The sequence below is a fragment of the Triturus cristatus genome, chromosome 7 (genome assembly GCF_964204655.1).
Source record: "Triturus cristatus chromosome 7, aTriCri1.1, whole genome shotgun sequence".
NCBI classification, from domain to species: domain Eukaryota; kingdom Metazoa; phylum Chordata; class Amphibia; order Caudata; family Salamandridae; genus Triturus; species Triturus cristatus.
In genome coordinates, this window is record NC_140590.1 from 366,934,414 (window position 1) to 366,960,029 (window position 25,616).

Here is a 25,616-nt window from a genome sequence, read left to right on the forward strand (position 1 = left end):
GTGCCCGAATGCGCTCCAGAGGGACCAGGTCAAGCGTGAGGCCAGGAGTGCTTATGCTCCCACGCCTTTTGAATTAGTTTGATGAGTGGAGTTGAAGACCTCTTGGAGTTTTTGTGCTTGTGGGGCTTACCAGATTTCCCAGACTACTTGGGGCACAACAACAATCACTGTGTGCAGCTCCGCAAATGATCACAGGACCTTCTGCATGAGCGAAATCTTGAGTACCACTGCGCCTTCCGGCCTGGTCACCCCCACGCTCCTGTGCCTGCTCCCGCAGCCCCAGCAACCCGAGGGCCGCCGAGCCCACACCAGCCTCCCGCAGCCCCAGCCACCCGAGGGCCGCCAAGCCCGCTCCAGCTTTCCCGCCGTCCCAGCCCGTGGCCCCGCCCCCCCGCCAGCCGATTGGCTCGCGCTCCCGCCTCCCCGCAGACCCTCCCGACCGGCTCCCTTCTTAAGGGGAGCCTGACCAGAACCAGGGAGTGACCACTGCGCCTTCCGGCCTGGTCACCCCCACGCTCCTGTGCCTGTGCCTGCTCCCGCAGCCCCAGCCACCCGAGGGCCGCCGAGCCCACACCAGCCTCCCGCAGCCCCAGCCACCCGAGGGCCGCCAAGCCCGCTCCAGCTTCCCGCCGCCCCAGCCCGTGGCCCCGCCCGCCGATTGGCTCGCGCTCCCGCCTCCCCGCAGACCCTCCCGACCGGCTCCCTTCTTATGACGTCCCCAGAGCGACCGCGCAGCGGACGCGCGCAGCGGGAGCACCGATTGAGCGCCAAAGGTAAGCCCGTCTACGCCTGTCCGCGCCTGGCCCGCGCCCAGCGCCAGGACCCCTGGCCCCCGCAGACCCCAGCCCACCCGCCGGACGTACGACGCCGCCACCCTCAATGCACTCAACGCCGGCGGAAGTCCAGGATGCTACCGAGCCACCCCGAGACGCACCCACGGACCTTTCTGCTGCAACTCCTGCAAGTTCACCTGCATCCGGACCTGCACTACTCCAGCACCAACCAAGACCAAGACGAGCAACAGCAGCAGCCACCTGAAATGCATCCTGCTCAACACCCGCTCCGTCCACAAACACGCCGTCGAGCTCTGGATCCTGCTCGACACCACAGCCCCAGACGTCGCCTTCCTCACGGAAACCTGGATGAACGCCTCCTCAACGCCCGACATTGCCATCGCCATCCCAGACGGCTACAAGATCATCGAAGGGACGGCATCAACCACACCGGAGGAGGCATCGCCATCATCCACAGGAACACCATCCGCATCACGACCAACACCGACGACACCCTCGCACCCGCCGAGCACCTGCACTTCCAGGTCCACATCAACCCCAAGACCACCCTCAGAGGCACCCTCATCTACAGACCCCCGGGACCACGCACACAATTCAGCGAAGACATCGCCGACTTCATCAGCCCACACGCCCTCCCCTCCGCTGACTACATCCTCCTCGGGGACCTCAACTTCCACCTGGAGAACAACAACGACCGCAACACCACCACCCTGCTGGACAACCTCGCCAACCTCGGACTCAAGCAGCTGGTCACCACCCCCACCCACTACGCCGGACACACACTCGACCCCGTCTTCTCATCCAGCAAGGACATTGCCTTCAGCCACGCCACCGGACTCCACTGGACGGACCACAGCTGCGTCCACTTCAGCTTCAGAAGGACCACGATCCACCACCACCAGCAACAGGTTGCACGCAGAAGCTGGAACAAGATCACAGCCGACCGTCTCGCGACCGCCCTGAGCAAGAACCCACCCACCAGCGCAACGAACCCCAGCCAAGCGGCCACCAACCTCACGAAGTGGATCAGCGACTGCGCAGACGACCTCGCCCCTCTGAAGACCCCGACTAGCAGACCCGGTAGCAAGAAAGCCCCATGGTTCACCGACGAACTCAAGAGCTCCAAGAAGAACTGCCGTGCCCTCGAGAGAACCTGGCGCAGAGACCCAACACCGGACAACATGACTGCCCTCAAGCTCGCCACCCGAAAACACCACCAACTCATCCACGCCACCAAGAAAACCGCATTCAAGGAACGACTGGACAACAACGCACACAACAGCAAGGAACTCTTCAACATCGTCAAAGAGCTCTCCAACCCAAACGCCGGTAACAACGACATCACCCCTTCACAAGACCTCTGCAACTCCCTCGCCTCCTACTTCCACAACAAGATCGCGGACATACACAACAGCTTCAGCACTCAACCGACGCACGCCACGACCGAACCACCGCCCCCCACCACCACCCTCCGCGCCTGGACCCCCGATCAGCACCGAAGACACCGTCCGCACGATGAACTCCATCCACTCCGGATCTCCTACTGACCCCTGCCCTCACCACGTCTTCAACAAGGCCGACGCTGTCATCGCACCCCACCTGCGGGACATCATCAACACCTCCTTCGACACTGCTACCTTCCCGGAGAGCTGGAAGCACGCCGAACTCAGCGCTCTACTAAAGAAGCCATCAGCCGACCCCACCGACCTCAAGAACTACCGCCCCATCTCGCTGCTCCCGTTTCCTGCAAAAGTCATCGAGAAGACCGTCAACAAGCAGCTGGCCGCCTTCCTCGAGACGAACGGATCCCTCGACCTCTCGCAGTCTGGCTTCCGGGCCAACCACAGCACCGAGACCGCCCTGATCGCAGCCACCGATGACATCCGAGCTCTGCTTGACAAGGGAGAAACAGCGGCCCTCATCCTCCTAGACCTCTCCGCGGCCTTCGACACTGTCTGCCACCGTACACTAGTGCAGCGACTCAGCAACGTCGGAATCCAGGAGAAGGCACTGGAGTGGATCATCTCCTTCCTCGCCGGAAGGACACAGAGAGTCCGCCTCCCCCCGTTCAGATCTGAAGCCACCGAAGTCATCTGCGGCGTTCCTCAAGGCTCCTCGCTCAGTCCAACCCTCTTCAACGTGTACATGAGCCCCCTCGCAGACATCGCACGCCAGCACAACCTCAACATCATCTCCTACGCCGACGACACCCAGCTGATTCTCTCCCTCACCAACGACCCCGCCACCGCCAGAGCCAATCTCCACGAAGGGATGAAAGAGGTAGCCGAATGGATGAAGAACAGCCGCCTGAAACTGAACTCGGACAAGACGGAAGTCCTCATCCTGGGATCCTCACCCTCCGCCTGGGACGACTCCTGGTGGCCCCCCGCCCTAGGCAGCGCACCCAAACCAACAGACCACGCACGCAACCTGGGCTTCATCCTGGACTCCACCCTCTCCATGACCAGACAAGTCAACGCCGTCTCCTCGTCGTGCTTCAACATCCTGCGCATGCTACGAAAGATCTTCCGGTGGATCCCCACCGAGACCAGGAAGACGGTCACCCAGGCCCTCGTCACCAGCCGTCTGGACTACGGCAACTCCCTCTACGCCGGAACCACCGCCAAACTCCAGAAAAGACTTCAGCGGATCCAGAACGCCTCAGCACGACTCATCCTGGACATCCCCCGTCGCAGCCACATCTCCGGACACCTGAGAGACCTGCACTGGCTCCCGGTCACCAAGAGAATCACCTTCCGTCTCCTCACCCACGCACACAAAGCCCTACACAACCAAGGCCCAGGATACCTCAACAGCCGCCTCAACTTCTACGCTCCCAAACGCCAGCTTCGATCGACCGGCCACGCCCTCGCCACCGTCCCCCGCATCCGAAGAGCCACCACAGGGGGACGGTCCTTCTCCTTCCTCGCCGCCAGGACGTGGAACTCCCTCCCGACCCACCTCCGCCTGACCCAGGACCACCTCGCCTTCAGGAAGCAACTCAAGACCTGGCTGTCCGAGCAGTAGCGGACCCCCCTCCCCTAGCGCCTTGAGACCCTCTGGGTGAGTAGTGCGCTATATAAATGCTTTGATTGATTGATTGAGTATCGCGGAGTCGTCAGGCTGCAAGGAGCTTGAGGAATTGCTCACCCAGCACTTTCGAGGGCATGGTGTGGCAGTCCTCGCATGATTTGGAGCTGGTGATGCTCCAAGCTCCACAAACGCACCAAGTGGTAGCTTACCACAGACCTACCTGTGACAGGCTCCACATGGTCTGAAACCAGCCGGTTTCTTGGGTGACATTCCTCACACCAGGAAAGAAAAAGAGTCAGCCAAAAGTTGCATAAATCCAGTCAAAAAATGGCTGAGGGTAGCTCAGACCGGATTAATGCTATCTGGTGTAGAAAGGAAAGCACGGACGTCAGAGCGCCAGGGTGGCGCCTATATAAGTACAGCGCACTTCTGATGTGGAGCTGAACAACGCCACCTACTGGCTTGCAGGGGTATTGCTAAAAAATCTTCCGCATCCAATTTGACGCCTGGGGATAGTCTAAGGTAAGGAATCTGAGGCTAGAAGTCTCTATCAAACAAATATAGTATAAGGGGGGCAGGGTATTAGTACCAAGACCCCTTAGACCTTGTTGGGGGAGAGTCGGGTCCCAGATTGGCATTAGGACTTCTGAAAAAGAGGGATGCGCTAACAAGAATACATTGGGGCTGCTACTGGCAAAAAGCGTTGCTTTCAAATTCCTCTTCCATTTGTTTAAAGTAGTCGATCGCATTGTTCTAGCTTATTTATTGAACAGATTTCATAATTGCATTGCAAAACGCTGTCTGCACTTCCCAGAGGCTCGACTGCTGGTCCTACCAAGAACCAAGCAGAGTCACACGTAAAGCCTTTTTAGTCAAATCAATCAAACTTGTGAACGAGCTTCCCATTACCCTGCGGCAAATTCCCTCTTTGCTCCACTTTAGAAAGCCATTAAAAAGATAGCTCTTCAGCAACTAGTGCTCTTTTGTTCAACCCTGGCTCCAAATTTTTTGGCTCCCCGGTTGTGTTGATTCTTTCTCGGTTAGCTCTAGGACACAATTTAGCATAATCATGTGCTCTACAGATGTATTAGCATACCATAGCTGTACATAAAGTAAGCTTGTCCTTCACACAGATTTGCCTTTTGCTATATGCAGCACATTTCTTACAAAGATATTTTTTGTCTTTCTCAGCCACCCTGGTTATAGGAGCAGTCACGCAGAATAATGCTAAAGTGAACTTTTAAGGGAAAATCCAGCAAATTGCTCATAAACAGCTTACGGTTGGTGAAAATGAATATTAGAGCAAGATTCTGGTACTGAACCTTTTGACTATTGAGGATCCCACTGAATGACCCCCTCAAGCCATTACTACAATTTGAACCTCATCAAGAAAAGCAAAAAATACACAGAAAAGTCCATACTCTATAAACTCAACACATCTACTTTCCTCGTCAACTGCATGTCTAAACAGGAGTACGACTACGCATTGATATACAACCCAGATTGTATTCACAGATCAACTGATAATCATGTGAAATCAGAGCTCTCAGCAGAAGTGGTGGAACAAAATTAGTCCTTGGCCTCGGAGAGACAAAAGGTAGTCATTGAGTTTGGTTTAGATGAAGCTGACCATGCAGTCTTTGTATCAAAAGGTGACAAAGACAGTGATTGTATAAAGGCTAGAAGACCAGGTACACATGTCTGAGCACATGCAGCCTACTGGAGTAATACTCTGCTGAAAGTACAATCATGTCCCCTTTCACATACAGGATGCATAGGGTCTGAAAGTTCTTGCCCAAGTAAAGCTGTGGATAGGAAAATACGCAGCCTGGAAGAGACTTTTGGGCAGTCTACCTGTGAATACATATATAGATCACTGAGCACTTAGAACAGCTGCTATCTAGGTGTGCAGATGTGTATGATTTTCTATAAAATTCTCAACAGCTTAAAAGTGATTTCAGTCAGAAGCTGATCACTAGTTCAGGTCAGAGTGTGATTGGAGTGTGATTGAATGCAAACATATGGCTTTCTTGAAATCGCCGTCATCTTCGAACAAATATCATTTTAAAATGGTTATGATCAGTTTTTGAACACATCTTCACTGATTGTACTTATTTTGAATGCTTACGGGCGGCAATACAATAGACCTAAATACAGAATTATTGTTACTTGATAAACTATCATCCTTGTAGAAGGAACAGACTTTATACAGCCATTTAGTTCAAAATGCTTTTTATTATTAATAGAAAATAATGGTTAGAGGACATATGGGTCACCGACTCTTGAAAAGGTGCAGTGGACTCTAGAGGCCATTGCTCAAGAAGGTTCCTCAAACATGTGGTGGTAAAATCTTTTTGTTGGGACTTTGGAGGAGGGGAAGGCAATCTGTCACTCATTGGCCACAGTTGTATATAGTTAGGCTTTCCTGTTTTCAGTTTCTATTTTTTTGGTAAATTCTGGTGGGGTTTTTCCCAGTGTTTTCAAGTGATTTCAATACCTTAAAAAACACAGTGGCTATCAGTGGTCACACATTTTCACGACATTAAAAACAGAAACAGTGTTTTTCCGGTGTTTATGGAACGTTTTGCTTTTATTATTGCTTGCTTTGTATGTACCGTGTATATGAGGTCCAAATACATTTTTACAAATCAAACTTATCGTAGTACACCATACACTACTTCTTCAGTGATTCTTTGGTCATGCACGCTCACTCTTTCCTTCCCATATAAACTTTTATCTGTGAAAAAGCCCTCCCAACATTGGCAATTGAGACCGGCAATGCCAAAATAGCCAGTACCAATTTGCTAATGCTGGCTACTGACATAGCTTTCCATGTCATCACTGGTGTACCTTAAGATTGTGATTCTCTGAGACAGGTTCTGCAACATATGCGTTGAACTGGGCACATATGTCCTCAGAGTTATTACAGTGGTCAAAAATGAGGGAGCACTTTTGAAACTCTGGAGATAATTTCCCTTTACGGAAGGGATCTATAACTTGTGTAGAGTACCACAGTGAGTCTTCATTGACTTCAAATGCCATGGTTGGTGAGGGCTATTTCTCATACATTGTAAAATAAAAGTTCCTGAATTGATCCTCAACATTTCTTTGCTAACAAGTGGCAAGCACTCTAACATGGAACATTTTGCACTGCCAAAGTCACTAAAAGTGTCGCCCAGCCTACTCTATAGGAGATGTTTCTAATCTACACCAATTATGCTGAACACTTGGTAGACAAGGGTGTTTTCACACTCTGGTTTTTTTTATGTCCATTACAGCGGTCATGCTTTCCTGTAAAAATCTAAGAATTCAGTACAGTGTACCTTTTTTCAAATCACTATCAATATGTGACCAAGGATCCTCACATTCCTTGCCTTTGGCATCATCACTCAGCAAAAGTTCTGTAAATGGTTGCCACATGGATAATATAGCATTCATGGCCTCTAGGACTGAGAACCACCAGCTAAGTGGCACAGTTGGTATGACTCTTTCTTTGATGCCACACAAAGCACAAAATGAGAAATATTTGCGTTTTAGTTTCCGCGCATAACAAAAAAGTGCACAAGAAGGGACTAAAAAGTCAATAGCATTCTTCATTAACGCTGAAGATTGTAAAGATGCTTTCAGCATACCATCTAACAAGTGGCAAGGGTCTCTTAAAGGGAAGCACTCCAGCTCAGATATCGATTTTGACAGGTCATCACACAACTTTTTCATATACGTAGCTGAATCACTGCAAATATAAACAATGTCACTCCAATCTTTGTTGAACTTGGTAAGAACTTTTTGCAGCAGCATTCCAAGTGACACAGCAGTCCATGTTTTCCAAAAGTCTGGTGTCATGTTTTCACCCGTATCCTAGATGCTTTGCGACTGCACTCTTTTCATATATACATGTCACTATACCTTGCATTGAATGTTTAAAGCCTGGGGTGTTTGGCAATTTACTTACTATCAATACTGACTCACTAGAAAAGGGGGCTGATGTATCAAGGGTTTTTACCCATTCTCTGTGGGTAAATGTGATGGTACATATTGGGATAGATTCTTATGAAACCTACATTTTTCCTATCGGTGAAAGACTCAAACGTAGTCAGAAAATCTAATATGATTTTGATGTTTCCTTATTCTCTACAGTTTATAAAATAAATAAACAACACCTGAAACACAAGATCACAAAACTGAAAAAAAAGAAGGAGAAACAATATTTTAGTGACATCCCTAAACAACAAAACTCAAGCAGAATAATGTTATCCTAGTCTTTCTTACTGCACCTTATATAACAAAGTTACATTGTATTGGCCCCTTCAGAAAGAAATACAAATGACTCTTTCACTCTTGTTTTCCTTTCTTTGAATGGCATTTAGTTTGCCGTTGTGCAGGTTTTTATTTTTTTTAGAGTTTATATGTTTACAATGGTGAGGGCTATTTCCCTACCGGTGGGGTTTTATCAGTTATAATAAGTTTAGACCTAAAACCGGACAGCCTATTGATAGTCTGTGTGTCTTTCTGATGTTAATTAAGACAGTAGAGGGACTACATTCTATTCTAATATACCAAGGGTTTACAGCCTGATGGCGAGGAATATTCAAGCATGTTAATCTATAAAAGATCCAGTAGTGGGGAAACAGTAGTTCCAGTCTTGAGTCTGTGAGTGATTTACTCACTGAATGGGGAACAACCAGCTAGAAGCGGACACAGAAATAGCAGATGTTTCATGATGGGTGTGTCACAACACATCTGGCCTTGTAACAGGGCTAGTGTCCTGCTTAATGTTTTGCAAGGTAAGAACAGCAAGTGCATTGATCATTAGAAAGGGAAAACTAATTTTTTGGTCTCACCTAGACAGTGCATGCACTGTCTGTTTGAGACATGTTGTGTACTGTTATTGGGCTTGAAGGCCGGCCACAACTTATCACTGGTTAGCTTCATAGCCCCTCTCAACTGCTTACCTCCTGCTCGTCAGCTTTGAGGTCAGCACTTCCCTCTTCCTGCATGTGACCCTCACCTAGAGCATGGCCCAAGTACATGTGTTCTTACTCTGGTGGAGATTTTTGGATCAATTGTTTTTGTTTTGATGAGCCAATCTACAGAGAACATATTTTGTAGCTGGCTCTGCTTTCTTCTCCCTCTCACCATCCCCGTTTACTTTTTCCCCTCTGTGTTGCCCCGTGCATCCGCCCATCCACATCACAACAATTTCTTGGAAAACCAGACCTTTAAGCCTTAAGGAATTTCCCCCAGCTTGAATATTGATTTCTCCAAGAACTCATTAAGTATGCATGAACATCTATTCCTTAGGGGTTCATTCATGACGTTCCTCTGCCCGACTTTTACGTCAATACTGGCATTCCTAGACACCTTCAAGGTATAAATATACCAGCACTTGCAGTGGCAAATTGCGGTTCCCGGAGGATTCGATCCAACCTAGACTACGCAGTTTGCCACGGCAAGTTCGGAAGGAGATCGAGTTCCAGCCTGATGCACTGACCGGACGCTGTCATCCTCCTCGCAGAGAATCCAGCTCCAGTGCTTTCTGACTTCCCTTGCGGGGGCTTAGACTATCGAGTCCGGAAAAGAGATTCCAACCTCTCTCATTCTCAGGTATGGAGCTGACTAGAACTTAGAGAAACTTTTGGCAACTCTTGGCTAAACTAAAATATAGCTAGCTATACTTTAGAAATAGCACCTACTTCAAACCTCGTACTACACTTAGGTTAGGTACACTGGGGTAGAACAATTTAGAAGCATCAGAGGAGGACCACATTTTAGCATATGTTATTTATGTATGTATTTTGATTAATATATGTCATAGCTACAAACCATGCTATTGCAGTATTATTTTATCTTACTGCTAACCTCATACATATTGTACTTCGCAGTCTGTCTTACGATTGTAGCAATTCATATCTCTTGCACGAGAAATAAGACTGTTCAATAAACCCTTTTATTGAAAACGCCCGTCTCTATTTCTGTGCAACTCTGTTAAAACGAAGCATGTACGATTGACTGCGTGAAACTGTTATCTATTGTTTCCACGATTCTGAGACTGTTCCGATTCTAACGGGAAACAAAGTTGTCATGTTTATGCGGTTGTCAGAGACTAATCTCTTTCTAGTGACCTCTGAGTTAGCAGGCACACACAAGTAATTACGTTTAATATACTCGATAGAGACATACTGATCTTAGTCCTATGTCAAATCTATAGTGTCTGTTATTCCAATGCGTAGAGCCTATCGGGGATATAGGAACTACACTACAAAAGGTACAGATTGGAGGTGGAATGAGAATTACAAAGGAAAGAGTACTGTGTTGGCCAGAGACAAGAAAAGGGACACAAGAAGAACCCCTTGGAGACAATGGAAAGGGGTGGGAGTCACTGTTGGGGACCATGCCAATGTAGTGAAGAAATAGTTGCCTAAGCATGAGGTGAACCAGATGACTGCAGTGTTTTTAGTCCCCAGAGTAGACTTAGGATATTGTGGTTGATGGCATCAAAGGCATGAGTACAGAGGAGATGCAGTCGCATCTATTTCTACACCTGTATGAAAGTAGAGGAAGGTCCTGTTGTAAGAGGGTAGGAAATGGAGATACAGATAAAGTGGGCCCGGTAATTTCCATGGAAGGGGAAATGCCGTAGGATCAAGGGTTGACCCTTGATGCCCCTCTCAGAAATAGGGAATTAGACAGGGATTCATGAATACCAGATCAAATTCCCGCGGCCACTCCACTTTCATCCCTGGTATTTCACCAGGACATTTCAGCTTTGAGCCATTTATACAGAGAGCCTTAATGTAGTGCATTGCGTGAAAGTTTAACTACAGTAAGTGAACAGGTTATTTTTAATGATTGGATGGTAGGTATGCTAGTGATTAGTCTAGCACACATTTTGAGACAGCAGTGGGAATGATGGAGTCAAATAAGGTCTCAATAACAAACAATTTGAAGTCAGAAAAAACATTATTTTCCTAGTAAATAACAGTTTGCACATTTAGGTATAATACCTAGGTGATGGTTAGAGGCAAACTAACAAAAGACACATAGAAACAAGAATTCTGAAACTACAAAAAGGTCAACACATTTAATCTTCTGTTATTAGAAGACACAACTGTTGAAGTGAGCCCTTATAGAATGAGGAATGGAAATAGTAAATATTAATGACACTCACCACCTGAGAATGGGATGGAGACAACGATGCCGTTTGTGGTACCAATCCAGAGACGGTCACAGAATGTTGCAAGTGCAGAAATTTGCACAAAAGAAAAACCTAAATTGTTGGAGCCTGTGGGTGAAATAAAAATACAATTTAAAAAGTTAGGTTGTTTACAATAACAAATTTCACAAGCAAAACAACTTCCGAAAGCCATTTATCCTATTGGTCGACATTCGACCTGGAGAAAATCACTAGAGAAACTGCAGTTACCACTTTCAGTAGCCAAATAATGAAAGCCAAAGAAGTAAGGCGAATACTGAAAGCATTTCTCAAAAAAGGCAAGAAACGGGTGAAGCATTGCCAACAATCAGGTCAATGATAAAAGGAAAATACTTACTTCAACATAAGCAATAACTGTTCATCAAATAGAACGGACTTCAACAGACAAAGGCCGATACCCTTGTTTCTTTGGGCAATCTCACTAAACTAACAATCCGCAAACAACAACTTCTTTGTCCTTATTGTTTGTCTGAGGAAAAAAAGAATACTAATTTCAAACTGATCACCCTGTGCTTCATCAGATTTGTATGAAACTACCTTCCTTCTTGTATAACTAAGGCTCACAGTCCTATTATTCATGAAAGCACCCCAACTATTAGATATTCACCTATAACTACCTAGGCTTGCAGGGCAAACACCGTCCAACTAGAGAAGAGTGGACTTGTGCTCTCTATATAAGATGAGGAGACACTGCTATCAACTTCAAGACCCCCAAACAAGTGTGGTATTTGGCCCAGATTGTGCACACCCTGCCCCCTTCTCAAAATCACAGAAGTCACTACAGTTTTAACACAAGGGGTAGCGGAGGAATTTAAGTGGCCATTTAAGCCAACATCCTCATGAAGGACACGATCCAAAGTCTTTGCTTGTGACAAAAAAAAGATGATCCATCTACTTTATATTCTGCACTCCTTGTGAAGGTTAAAAGATTTCCCCAAAGCAGCATTAATAAGGCCTCAATAAACTGAATTGTTTGATGGTGTGAAGCTTGTTTTTGTGAAATGTATTGCAAACTATAGTTACTTTGTGTTGAATGAGAGGAAGGAAGGCCTAAAGGGCTATCTGGATCTGGATTGCTAGTAATTCCAAATGATTGATGTGGAGATCCCTCTGATCGGGTGTCCACACACCTTGTATGATCAGGTCTTGCAAGTGTGCTCCCCAACCAGTGAGCGAGGTGTCTATGGTGAAACTGCTTGAGGAACTGGGGCGTCCATGCAAAAGGATGTTGCCATTCCACCACTGCGGAGAGCTATGAGTTTGGGCCCCAGGTCAACACTAGATCCTTCCACTAACCCTCTGCTTCCGACCATTGTGCTGCTATGCACTCCTGCAGCAGACACATATGTAACCTGGCATGTAGGACTATGGCAATGCTAGAGGCCATCATCCCCAAGAGGCGCACGATCATTCTGAGCATTACCTGGTGATGTGGCTGAAAAAGAGGTATCAGTGCTTGGAATGCTTGTAACCTTGCGGGGCTGTGGTATGCTTTGCCTACTCATGAGTCATGTATTGCCCAGAAAAAAGACTGGACTTGAATGGGATGGAGATGGAGATGGAACTTGGTTGCATTGACGCTTAAGCTCACATTGTGCAAAAGATGTAAGGTAGCTTGGGTATGCAGAGGCATTGTGGCTGTGTGGCGCTCAGCAAATCGTACAGGTAAGGAAAGACGTGGAAGCCGCTCCTTCTGAGGTGAGCGGCTTCTTTGTAAACACCCTGGAATCTTTGACTATCCCAAAGGGCAGCACTTTGCATTGATAATGCTGACCACTTACCACAAACCGGAGAAAACTTCGATGTGCAGGGTGGATGGGTATGTGAAAGTAGGCATCCTTCAGGTTGAGGGCAGTCATGAAGTCGCCTTGCTATAGTAGGGGAATTTAAACTTGAAGCGTTACCATCTGGAAGTGCTCTGGCAGAATGAAGTACTTGTTGAAGGGCCCAATTCAAGGATAGGCCTGAGGGACTCGTCCTTTTTGGGGATTGGAAATTATGAGTACACACCCTTTCCGTGGTATTGTGGCGGCACTGGTTCTATAGCTCCTTTGCTGAGTAGTGCATGTATTTCCTCTTGAAGCAGACATGTTCTGGGGAGAGTCTGACGGGGACAGGGGACAGAGGGGATGTTTGCGTGAGTTCTAGGCAGTACCCTCTGCTATAATATCTAGAACCCACTGGTCTGAGGTGATCTCTGCACAGCGGGTCTGAAATCCTTGCATTCTTCCTCCAACAGGTGTTAAGATGGTTGTGAAGTAAGGGAGTCATTGCTTGACAGGTGTAGCCCCTCGGTGGGCTGCACCTTTTCCCCTACTACCGTTGCTACTCTTGCATCCTCCCCTTAAGTAACCTTGTGAGGGCGTTTGTTGTTATTGGTGTCGGGGGAAGGGGGTGGATGCCTCAGGAGCGGTCGTTTTGAATTACAAGAAGGGAAAGGAGCCGCAACTAGTGGGGGTCTTATTCTTCTTAATCCTTTCCAGCATCTGGTGAACTTGCAGCCTAAAGAGATGCTCAACATCGAAAGGCAAGTTGGCCAAATGTTGCTGAACATCTGGTTTAAATTCAGAAATATGCAGCCAGGCATGTCTGCACAGAAGGATACTAGTAATGATGCCCCAAGCAACAGTATGCGCTGCATCCAAGGCACACGTAATGTTGGTATTGGGGATTATTTGCCCTCTGTTACCAACTCCTAACCCTTCTTTTGCGCACTGGTCCAGAAGGTATGGCAACAACTCCTCCACCTTGTCCCTGTGGGCAAAGTTGCCTTGAGAGTACATTATGCAATTAGCCTCTTTAAGGCTGCATCCACCTTCTTACTCTCCTAGTCCCGTAGGGCGCATCCTGTGTGCTCTGAAAGTTTGCATATTTCCGTGCAGTGTGCACCACTAGAGAATCAGGAGGCAGTTGCCCCCTGATGTAAGGAGGATCAGAAGGTAAAGACGTCAACTTCTTTCCACGCATGGCGTGATGACACACTACGTAACTGGATCCTTAAAGATGCCTGTGGCCTGTTTGAGCATCCCCCTACGCATCAGAAGGTACTCAATGGATCTTTGAGTGGAAGAGAGAGTCTCTATGAGGAAGTCATCCTCCTCAGACTGCTTATGCATCTCGACTTTATAGGAAACAGCTGCTCTTTGCAGTACCTCATGATACACAGCTGTGTCATCTGGAGGGAAAGGTTTAGCCGGATACAAGTCCAGATCTGTGTCACCTGGGAGAACCACAGCATAATTTTCCCTTGGATCATTCAGTCGTTGAGTGTTGTAAGGTGCATCATATGGATAATACAGAGATCTAGGGCTATCCCCCTGAACCCTGAAGCAGGGGTACTCTGATCAGACTCTGGTGGAGAGTCCACTGGTAGCAGTGGGTAAACTGGGCGTTGGTGTGGTGAAGAGGGCCAGGGAGGAGGAGGTGAAGTGCGAGGAGGAGCTGGTGATGAAGGTAATGTGCTTTTAATGCGGCGTCAAAGTGTTTAGGCGCCGTGTGCAAAGGTGAACTTACGGCCACCTCAAAAGTCAATTTCTTCTTTGGAGGGAGAGAAAATTTAGCCTGAAGAACAGGTTTAGCCACGGACCGCCCAGTTTCTGGCAGAATATGAATTTTCTGCTGCTGGCTAGATTTCCTCTTGAAGCTGACAGAACAGGTTGCTCCTGATCCTGGGTGGTGACGGAGTGAGGGAGATTACTTCCAATCCTCCCTAAGTCAAGCGCTTAATGGCTGCTATCCGACCAGGCCCCAGACCCTTCACAACGACTCGAACATGGCACACACCCATTCCAGTGGCTTTTGATGCTGCGGAGATACCAGTGCTTTGTGCTTTGTGATGCGATGGCTGTGCTCTTCTTGGCATTCTTGATGCTCTGTGCCACAGGTGGTACGAGCAAGTGGCTCATTTTCAGGGAATGTGACCTGAATGTGCGTGTTCTATGTTGCTTTGATATACGCTATTGGGATTTCTTCAAACGTCTTTCCTCCCCATCTTAAGATGCTGTTTCCTCCTGGCATTGGTGGGAAGAGACGGAAATCCCTTGAAATGTGAGTTTCTGGGACTTCAGCAGCCCTACTAGCATTCTCTGTTGATCCCTGCAGCTTTTGTGCGCCTGTGTGCACACCTTGGCACAAAGCAACGTTTAAAGGCCACATGGGCGGACCTTGCAGGTCAAAGAAGCTGTTTGCACATAGCAATGAGAGACTTCATGACCTACAAACTCTGTACCGGTCTTGACAATTTAGTGCCGAGGCTGAGCGCAAGAGACCACTGGCTCGAATTAAGCACAGCACACGGCGTGAAACTTAAGTATAAAGGAACACTCCTGAACCGAATGGCAGAGAAAAAGGAGTCTATGATGCCCATGCACATTACCAGCAACAGGAAGGAGTCAAGGTACCTCGTGACTGGAAAATACTTCTTTGAATAAAAGCAACTTGCACACGTTCAAACCCAACCCTAGATGGCAAGTGTGCGCACCGGAATGTATCTACAGCTACACATGCCACAAATATGTTAGGAAGGATTTTAGCACTTAACAAGTTATAGGTCTCCATTACTTATTATTGGGAACTAACTGGCACATGAAAACCTAGGTGATGGTTAGAGGCAAACTAACAAAAGACACATAGAAACAAGAATTCTGAAACTACAAAAAGGTCAACGCATTTAATCTTCTGTTATTAGAAGACACAACTGTTGAAGTGAGCCCTTATAGAATGAGGAATGGAAATAGTAAATACTAGTGACACTCACCACCTGAGAACGGGATAGAGACAACGATGCCGTTTGTGGTACCAATCCAGAGACGGTCACAGAATGTTGCAAGTGCCGAAATTTGCGCAGGAGGGGGCGTGGGCGTGCGGCCGAGCTGTTCGCTACGGCCGGTTTCGGACGATATTGAAGGTTCTCCGTTACAAAAACGGCCCCCACGGGGCCCAAGACCGGCCCCCACCCTAGCGGCTCACTGGGGAAATGCCCAGTGCCTGCTACGGCCAGTCCGGCCCTGCTCACGATTTGCAGAAGTTCACAGGGGGCCATGGAGGGAACCCAAGGCTCCCACGACATCGCTGGCTCCCCACACGCATTCCTTACCAGGTGTGAGAGCCGGCATTATGGTTTGCAGCTCCCCCTCTCTGGTGAGTATAAGCAATATTCGAGGCCAGGAGAAAATTGTGCGGTTTTAGTTCACTCACAGAAGTGGAAGCAGCATGGGGATCTCATCTGCGTGTGCCCCACCCCTTCCAGACTCAGGCACAGGGGGTGGCCAAAGCACCCGGTGCTGGCTGCTTCAACATCTTTGCATCGGGCCATGGGGGAGAATAGGATCCCCGTACTAAAAGGTGGCTCGGGGAAGGGGACCCCACGCATGATCCTCTTCTCATAAATAAATAAAAATACCATTGCGTTGAGGTCCAGACCCTGGCCCACCCCAGGTGTAATTACTCACAGTAAAGCAGAGCAAGACATGCTCGTTTTGGATTTTTTTTGCTTTCAAACAGTAAATCTTTATCTGTAAAGTAAAATAACTATGGCCTAGTTGGTTAGATTTTCGTCATCTAAAGGGGCACACTTTTATGTGAGCTGGGTCTTCTGGCTCCCTGCGCCAGCTTTCTCCTCTGTTTGGCTCCTGGTAGGGTCACCAGGCCCCATGGTCTCTCGACCGTCTTGCAGAGCACCCGGGGGAAAAGGGAGTTTAGGTCTTTGCCCAAATGGTCATCATGGGCATAAGGTGGCAAGCGCTACTGGCCCTGGCGAGACCCATGCAGCTCTTTTCAGTTGATCAGTCTTCCACTGTTGTCGCATCCTAGGTCCAGGGTCTTTTCAACTGTTTCTCCTTTGTGCAGGGGTTTTTAAGTGTGTGTGTGGGGGGGGCGGCAGTTCTAGATGGAACGCCATCCCTCCACCACCCCACCCTCGTGCACTGCATTCTGAGACAATACATCGTGGTGACTTGAGGTTTTCTATGGAAAGAGCGCCTTTGAAGGCCTTCCTGTCAGACATACTTTCCCACCTAAAAGTTCAAACACAAGGCCCTCTTGTATCGGCTTCTGAGGTCTGAGCTCCCTCCTTTATTCAGTGGGCCTGGGCTGACTCAACCCAGGTGTAGCCTAACAAGCTAATTATGAGATGCAGATGTCTCCTGTTCACTACACCCATTCCTTTCTTATGAAAGATCAATCACTCATAATTGTCACTTTTGTATGTGTTGGCAGCACATTCAAGCTTGATGAACATATTTTACCCCAGTTCGATAGCTTACAGGGCTGTATAGGTCTAAAGTGGAGCGAAACGTATAGTTTCTTATCTGTCGGTGTAGTTTTGCAGCTTGAAGAATTTTCTGTATTCACATGCTGTGCATTATTCCGCCATTGGGTCCGGAATTGTTGTATTTGTCATCTGTATTTTTTTGGGGGGTGGGGGGGATTTGCGGTCATCGACTAATCAGAATTTGGTGTCTTTCTGTGACGTTTCCCTCGTGCCTCATCTTTCTGGTGGAGGAGGATGGGTTCACTAGTGAATCCAGAAAATTCTTCAAGCTGCAAAACTACACTGACAGGTAATAACTATACGTTTTGCAGCGTGAATCTTTTCTGGATTCACATTCTGTGCATGGACTTTGTAGCGGTTTGCTAGTCTTGTGATGGCTGGGTGGAAGATGAGCGTTGGTTTGTGAATAAATGTTGAAAGACTTTTTGACCTACTTGTGCACCTTTATTCATTTAAATGTCCACATAGTAATGTTTTGTGAACGTGTGCAAGGAAGACCTTGCTGTTGCTGTCATGCAAATGTCTTGTATTGGAGTATTGGCTAGAAATGCGATTGTTGCTCCTTTTTTTCTTGTTGAATGAGCCTGTGGGGCCCCTTGTAGTGTTTGCCCTGCTTGCTTGTGGCATAAATGTATAGCTTGTGCAACCCATCTTGCAATAGTGTTTGCAAAAGATACAAAGAATTGCTTTGTTTTCCTGTATTCCTTTGTCTTGTCAATGTAATACATAACTGCTCTTCCAGCGTCCAGAGTAAGCAATGCTTTCTCTGCTTGTGTCTTTGGATTTTGAAAGAAACTAGGTAGTTTGGATTAAGTGGAACTTTGATACCACCTTTGGCATGAAATGTGGATCAGTTCTCATGACGATTCTGTCGTTGTGTATTTGGAAGTAAGGTTCCTGCAGTGTTAGTGCCTGCAGTTAACTATCCCTACGTAATGACGTTATTGCTACTAAGAAGGCAGTCTTTAATGTGAGCATTTGTGGCATAGCCTTTTGTAGTGGCTCAAATGGTGCTTCCATCAGCTGAGCGAGTACTATATTAAGGTTCCATGTGGGTGCTGGCACTCTTTTTGGTGGTGTGATTCTTTTTGTCCCTTCCAGGAACCTCTTGAACACGTGAGAAGTAAAGAAGCTCTTCCCAGTTTGTCCTCTTGTATTCGCTACAATTGCAGCTAAGTGAACCTTTAGGGATGTATATGTTAGTTTGCTCTGTAGCAAATATGTTAAATATTTCAGAATGGTTCTTTCTTTCATGATCTTTTTGGAAAGGTGTTCTTTGAGGCACCTATGAGAGTATCTCTTCCATTTAGCCGTGTAACATTTTCTTGTGGTTGGCTTCCTTGCCTCTCATAGAACTGCCATTGTGCTTTCTGGTAGTTTTAGGTGTGCAAATTCTATGTCCTCAGGAGTCATGCTGCAAAGGCTGAGGCTCTCGGGCTCTGGGTGAAGTACTTTCCCCATTTGCATTGTTAGTAAGTCTTGTCTTTTTGGCAATTTGTGAATTTTTCCTTGCGATATTTTCATTATCTCTGAGAACCAAGTCTGTCTTGCCCATTGGAAGGCAATAAGAATCATGGTCATGTGGCTGTTTTTGCATTTTTTTATTTTTTATTTTTTTTATTTTTTAAAACCTTTATTCTTATAAGTCAGAAACACAGCTATTCAGCCGACATCCCGGAGGTTCGGCAGCTAATTGAGCAACACATAAAGTCGTCCAAAGCTCTAATACAGGATGAAGACAAAGGTTCCGTTTTTGAAAACTACCTACAATGAACACAACAAGCAAGGCAGTATACACAATAAGCTCGTGCCAGTTCCCGATGGGGGCGTGGCCCCATTCCCAAATTCAAGTCAAAGCCACCGATCGGGAGGATGAGGGAGAAGCAGAGGCGCTAACATTCTAGCATAGTTGCATCATAAAATCCCAAGTTGGAAGTGAGGCTAGGGGGAAAGTTGCTCCTCTAGTGGTTCAGTGGCAGGGGGCAGACATATATCCCCCCTATATTGGTTCCATCGTCCCCATATCTTATGCCACTTCTTAGGCCTCCCCCGAGCACTATACACCGTTTTCTCCCGAAACATGCTCCAGTCCATGTTGTCCCTCCATGCATCCAGAGTGGGCGGGCTCTGGGAGCCCCACAGTCGCGCTATATCTCGCTTAGCCACCATATTGCCTAGGGTCACCCATTGAGTCTGCGCAGCGTCATAATCTGTAGGACCCCACACATTCAAAAGACAGCGCCGCGCCTCTGGCAGCAGTACAATACCCGTGACCTCCTGCATCACAACATGAATTCGCTTCCAAAACTCCGCAATCACACCACACTCCCATATGATATGCAGAAAGGTGCCCACCATCCCGCAGCCCCTCTTACATAACCCATCCTCAGAAAAACCCATATGGACCAGCCGGGGCCCAGTGACGTAGACTCTATGCAGTATCTTAAGCTGGACCAGCCTTAGTCGTGCGGGGATCGCGACCTCCTTAGGAGAGGAGACGGCGTACTGCCAATCCTCATCGTCCAGCTCAAGGCCGTCCCTAGTCCACTGATCCCGCACCCCCAGGAGGAGGTCGGTCCGGACGTTGACAAGCTTTTTGTAAATTAGGGAGATTGTGCTCTCCGGCATATGGCCGTCCAGGATCCGGTCCTCCAAGGGAGAGGACTCAGGCACCTTCTCCCCCTCAACAAGGACCGACCGCAGTGCATGGCGCACCTGCGCGTACCGGAAATATTCCGTACCCTCCAGCGCATACTCCGTCCGTAGCTCATCAAACGACTTAATCCGCCCCTTGGCCAGCAGGTCCCCCACCCTGGAGATGCCAATCAGATCCCATTTCTCGAATCCCTTCGTGTGCCAAAGTTTCCCCAGCATATCGGAGTCAAACAACGGAGTGGCGAGGGTGAGCCTATCCTTCCAACCCAACGAGTTCGTGACTGCCTTCCACACGTGCACTGCCACCCCGGTCGGCCCCGTGAGGGACCCAGCCGTGGACCTGGAGTAGAGTGCTCTAAAGTAGCTACCCCCACGCAGCAACCACCGGTCCATAGCAAAGCCAGGGCTAAGCGCCGGGCCGTAGACTCCATGATTGATCGCACTCAGCTGGGAGGCCCAATAGTATCTTCTGATGTCAGGAAGCGCGATACCCCCATCGTACCACGGAAGAGTTAGTTTCGTACCACGGAAGAGTTAGTTTTGCTATCGCCATGCGCGGACGGCCGTCCCACAGCAGCGAGCGCCGGAGACCCCCAACCCCCCGAAAGTAGCCGGCCGGAACCAGCCCCTGGGTGCTCCGCAGGGCACAGAGAAAACGGGGAAGAGACATCATTTTGAATAGCACAGCACGGCCAAGGAGGGAAAGCGGCAGCCGCCGCCAGCCCGCCAAATCCCGCCGCAGGCGCGCCAACGGAGGGAGCAGGCCCCCCCCCGCACCGCACCGCTGGGTCGGCAGAGACACAGATCCCGAGATACAAGAAACCCTCCCGGGCGATCCGAACCGGGCAACTCCGCGGGGGAACCGGGACGCCCCCACACAGGGCACACAGACACGACCCCCCCCAACCAACGGCCAGACCCGAATTCCTCCCAAAGGAAGCCAAAATGCCGCAGACAACCACGAGGGACCTCCGGGGCGAAGTGAGACAGAGCAGAACACCGCCGGCACAAAGGGAGACGCGGTCCCCACGGCCAGGCGACCACCGAATCCCCCCCACATCCGGGCGCCACCCCATCCAGGCCGCCAGCGGCCCAAGAGCAAGAGCAAACAACAGAGGCGACAGGGGACAGCCCCGCCCGGTGCCCCCCCAGCCCAAAGGGACGGGACACCCCACCGACGACCGCGACTTCAGCGAGAGGCCCCCCACACAACAGTCCAACCCAGCCAACAAAGCCAGCTCCGAAGCCGAACCTCGCAAGCGCAGCCCACAGGTACGCCCACTCTACCGCATCAAAAGCCATTGTTGCGTCGAGTGTTGCCACAATGGCCGGCTCCCGCATCGTCCCCACCCTTGCGATCACGCCGTGGATGCGCCTAAGGTTCAACGCAGTGTTACGATGCGGGATGAAACCGGATTGGTCAGGGTGGATCAGGTCACCGATCACCCTGACCAAACGGTTGGCAAGGATTTTAGCAAGGATCTTCGGCTCAGCATTAAGGAGCGAGATCGGCCCATATGAGCCGCACTTGTTCCCGGGCTCACCATCCCCATGCACGACCACGACCGTCGCCAGGCGCCGGTCGAGCGGGAGGCATCCCGTCTCCCGCGCCCCCACGAACACAGCCCGCAGACGCGGAGCGATCCCACCCGGCCGGAGCCCGCAGAACCCAATTGGCAGGCCACTCGGGCCCGAGGCCCCGCCCGGGCGCAGCGAACGGACAGCACCCGCGACCCCGTCAACCGCGACATCGCCATCCAGATCCTCCCCGTCTATGTCGGAGAGGCAAGGCAGAGCAAGATCGCGCTGGAGTTCACACGAATCACCCACTGGCCTGTCCGACACAGAGGCACAGACCGTGCGGAAGCAATCCGCAAAGCACTGGACCATGCCATCCGGCTCCGCGACAACGACGCCACACTCCGTCACGAGGTCTGGCACAACACGATTGACCCGCTCCTCTTTATCCAGCCACGCGATCAACCTCCCGGCCCCGTCCCCGACGTCGCACAGGCGGCCCCGCCGCTCCCCACCCAGGGCCCCGGCCGCATCCGCCACAAGGGCCCCGCACTCCGACTGCCCAAGGCTCAAACTGTGCAGCGCCGCCGCCGCGACCCCCCCCTCCAACGCCAACTCCAGACCCGCGATCACCGCCCCAATCCGGGCGACCCCCGCGTCCCGCCGAAGCCCGGCCGCCGCCACCAATGAGAGGGCCCCTCCTCCCAGCACCGCCCTAAACGCCTCCCACAAAGACACCGCCGACGTGACCGAGCCGAGACTCCCCCGGAAACAACGACCGACCGCCTCCAGCACCGCACCACGAGCCGCAGGGCCCCGGAAACACCACAGGCCAACCGGAGCCACCCTGCCCCCCACCCCATCACCAACATCCACACAGTGTTTTTGCATTTGTTGATTACTCTGTGGAGTAGTGGTATCGGGGGGGTGGGGAGGGGGATAGGGGAGGGAGGGAAGGGTAAGCAAATATCCCTGACCAGTCTATCCATAGCACATCCCCCAGGGACTGATTGCAAGGTTGCCTGGATACGAAGCGTTGGCATTTTGCATTGTGGGATGTTGCAAAGAGGTCGACTTTTGGAGTCCCCCATTTGTGAATTTGTTTTTGAAGTTCTGTTTGATTCAACTCCCACTCGTGGGATGATGACGCCTGTCTGCTCAGCCTGTCTGCTTCTACATTGTCCTTTCCTGGCAGGTGTATTCTAATGTTTATGTTTCTTGGGATTGCCCACCTCCAGAGTTGCTGAGATAGAGTCGAGAGTGCCCATGATTATGTTCCTCCTTGCTTGTTTATGTAAAACATGGTGGTTGTGTTGTCTGTTTGTATCACAACTGTTTTCCAGTAGAGCTCTTTCTGAAAGGCTTTCAAGGCTAGGAACACTGTTTTTAACTCTAGAATATTGATGTGCTGCAGAGCATCCTACTGTGTCCACAATCCTCTTAATTTGAGGCTGTCCATGTGCGTTCCCCATCCTTTCTGTGAAGCATCTTTTGTTATGGTCACTGCTGTGTGAAAGGTCTCCCTTGTGATGTATTTGTCTTGTTCCACCATGCTATTTCCTGCGGTACTGTTTGAGTGACAACCACTAAATCTTCCCAACTCCCTGATGATTGTGACCATTGTGCTTGAAGCCATTCCTGAAATGATCTCTTGTATAGGCGAATGTTGGGAATTAAATGAATGCATGAAGCCATCATTCTAAGCAGTTTCCCCACTGTCCTCACTGTCAGAGCTTGCCCCTTCTGGTATAGATGTGTCTCCTTCAGCAGGGCTGATATCCTCTTCTCGCTGGGGAACACCTTCCCCAGTATTGCATCTATTCTTGCTCCTAACAACACTTTTTCTTGTTCCGGCTCTGGGGAGGATTTGTCCCAGTGTATGGAAAATCCTAGCTGAATTAGCGTCTCTAATACTTGCTGTATATGTTATTTGCATAGTTTGTACGTGCTTGCTCTTACTAACCAGTCGTCTAAGTACGAGTACACATGGATTCCTTGTCGTCTTAGATGAGCGGCCACTGCTCATAGGCACTTTGTGAACACTCTTGGTGCTGATTTTAGACCGAATGCTAGCACTTTGAATTGGTAGTGTGTTTTGTTGATCACAAATCTTAATAGCCTTTTGTATTTTTTGTCCATGGGAATGTGCATGTAGGCATCCTTTACGTCTATGGTTGCCATTTAGTCTCCTTCTTGTAATTGAGGAATCACCTCTTGCAGTGTTGTCATTTTGAACCTTTGAGTCTTTAAGAATTTGTTTAGAAATCTGAGGTCTAATATTGGACGTAGTGATCCGTCTATCTTGGAATCAGGAAGTACGTGGAATACATTCCTTTGTTTCTTTCCTTGTGTGGTACTTGTTCTATTGCCTCCTTGGCTTGTAATCCTTGTACTTTTTTGAGTAGCAGAGTAACTTCTTTGTTTGAAAGTATTTTTCTTTTTGGGCTTTTGTTTGGAGGCTGTTTGAGTAGCTCTATGCAGTATCCGTACTGTATTATGGCTAAGATCCATTAGTCTGAAGTGATCTCTCTCCATTTGTGGGAAAGTACTTTAGCCTGCCTCCTACTGGTGTAGTATGGTGGAGGAACTGTTTGTGTATTTGATGTTGCATGGGGGGGGGGGGGGGGTGCAAGGTTGTAGGGTGTTGGTTACCTCTGCTAGCTGGTCTCCTTAAGGGGGTGCCTCTACGCATTCCTCTGCATTGCAGAGCCCCCATAGTTTCATTGTCCTTTTTTATTTGGTTTAGTTTGTCGTCCACTACGCTTGCAAACAGCTGTTCACCATTGAACGGTGAGTTCAGTATATTGTTTTGTACCTCTGGTTTGAAACCTGAGATCCGTAGCCATGCGTGCCTTCTTTCGGTGATGCCAATCATCATCTGCCTGCTTAATGTTTCTGCGGCATCTAGTGCAGATTTTAAGCATGTATTTGCAATGTTTTTTCCTTCCTCTACTTAGTGGCTTGCCCTTCTTTGGGAATTGTTCTGGTAGGTGCTTTAGAAGCTCTCCTACCTCCTCCCAGTGCTGGTATGCATGTCTTTTGAGCAATTCATTTGAATTTGCTATGCACCATTGATTTGCCGCACTTCTCTCTACCTTTCTCCCCATCAGGTCCATCCTCTTGCTTTCCTTGTCTGGTGGTGGATCACTGGTGGTTAGTACATTGGCCCTCTTCCTGGCTGTTATAATGGAGTCAGCCTCCACTGATCCCTTGATGTAAATAAGGTCCTTGGAAGCGTGTTTGTATTTTTTCTCTCCTCTGCGTGTGACGGCCTTACATGTGGCAGGCTCCTTCAAAGTCTCTTTTCCCTGATCCAGTACAGATTAGATTAGAATAGAATACTTGTGAAGCGCATGGCTGCCTCGGCATTGAGGCGTCCCAGCGCTGAAGCAAGACGAAGTGAGGAGCAGGCAAGGGGTTAGCATTGAGAGAAGAGCCAGGTCTTTACTAACCTTCTGAAGGCCTGGTGATCAGAATTGCTACGGATGTGTAGAGGGAGGGAGTTCCATAAGGCGGGGGCCAATCGCCTGAAGGAGCGACCGCCAGATCTGGTCCTACGTATACGTGGAATTCTTGCAAGAAGCAGGTTCGCCGAGCGCAGCGCTCGTGAGGGTGAATAGTGGGCGCACAGATCGCTCAGGATTTCTGGGCCGATGCCTGTCAGAATCCTGTGCGTGATACTGAGTGCCTTGAAACAAACTCGTTGTTCAAGGGGCAGCCAGTGCAGGCGGTGGAGGAGGTTGGAGACATGGCAGTATTTGGGGAGGGCAAAGATGGCACGGGCTGCAGCATTCTGGACCCGCTGCAATTGGTTCATCACAGACTTATTGGAGCCCAGAAAAAGCATGTTACAATAGTCTAATCGGGCCAGTATGGACGCTTGAATGATCAGCTGACGCGTTTGGGCGTCAAATAGACCCAAGTATCGGCTTAAGGCCACGAAGTAGCCCAAAGCATTTCCCGGCCACTGATTTGGCATGCATCTCAAAGTTAAGATCTTTGTCGAGCATAATTCCCAGATTCTTCACCACAGATTTAGCGGCAGGAGAGGCTCCGAGGGCAGGAGGCCACCATTCATTATCCCAGAGATGGGAATCTTAGCCAACCAGAAGAATCTCCGATTTAGCTGAGT

The 25,616-nt window shown here is 49.2% G+C and overlaps 1 protein-coding gene and 1 pseudogene across 3 annotated transcripts in view; both read right to left on the minus strand.

Moving 5' to 3' along the window:
* Window positions 1–25,616, minus strand: part of LOC146809690 (C-Jun-amino-terminal kinase-interacting protein 4-like) — a 759,065-nt gene that overhangs the window by 76,552 nt on the left and 656,897 nt on the right. For all 3 annotated transcript variants that reach the window (XM_085616533.1, XM_085616532.1, XM_085616534.1), the window contains exon 25: window positions 10,996–11,109. In XM_085616533.1, coding sequence (XP_085472659.1) covers window positions 10,996–11,109 — 114 coding nt within the window. The remainder of the gene's footprint in view (window positions 1–10,995; window positions 11,110–25,616) is intronic.
* On the minus strand, window positions 14,666–15,250 carry LOC146809691 (small ribosomal subunit protein uS11m pseudogene; annotated as a pseudogene).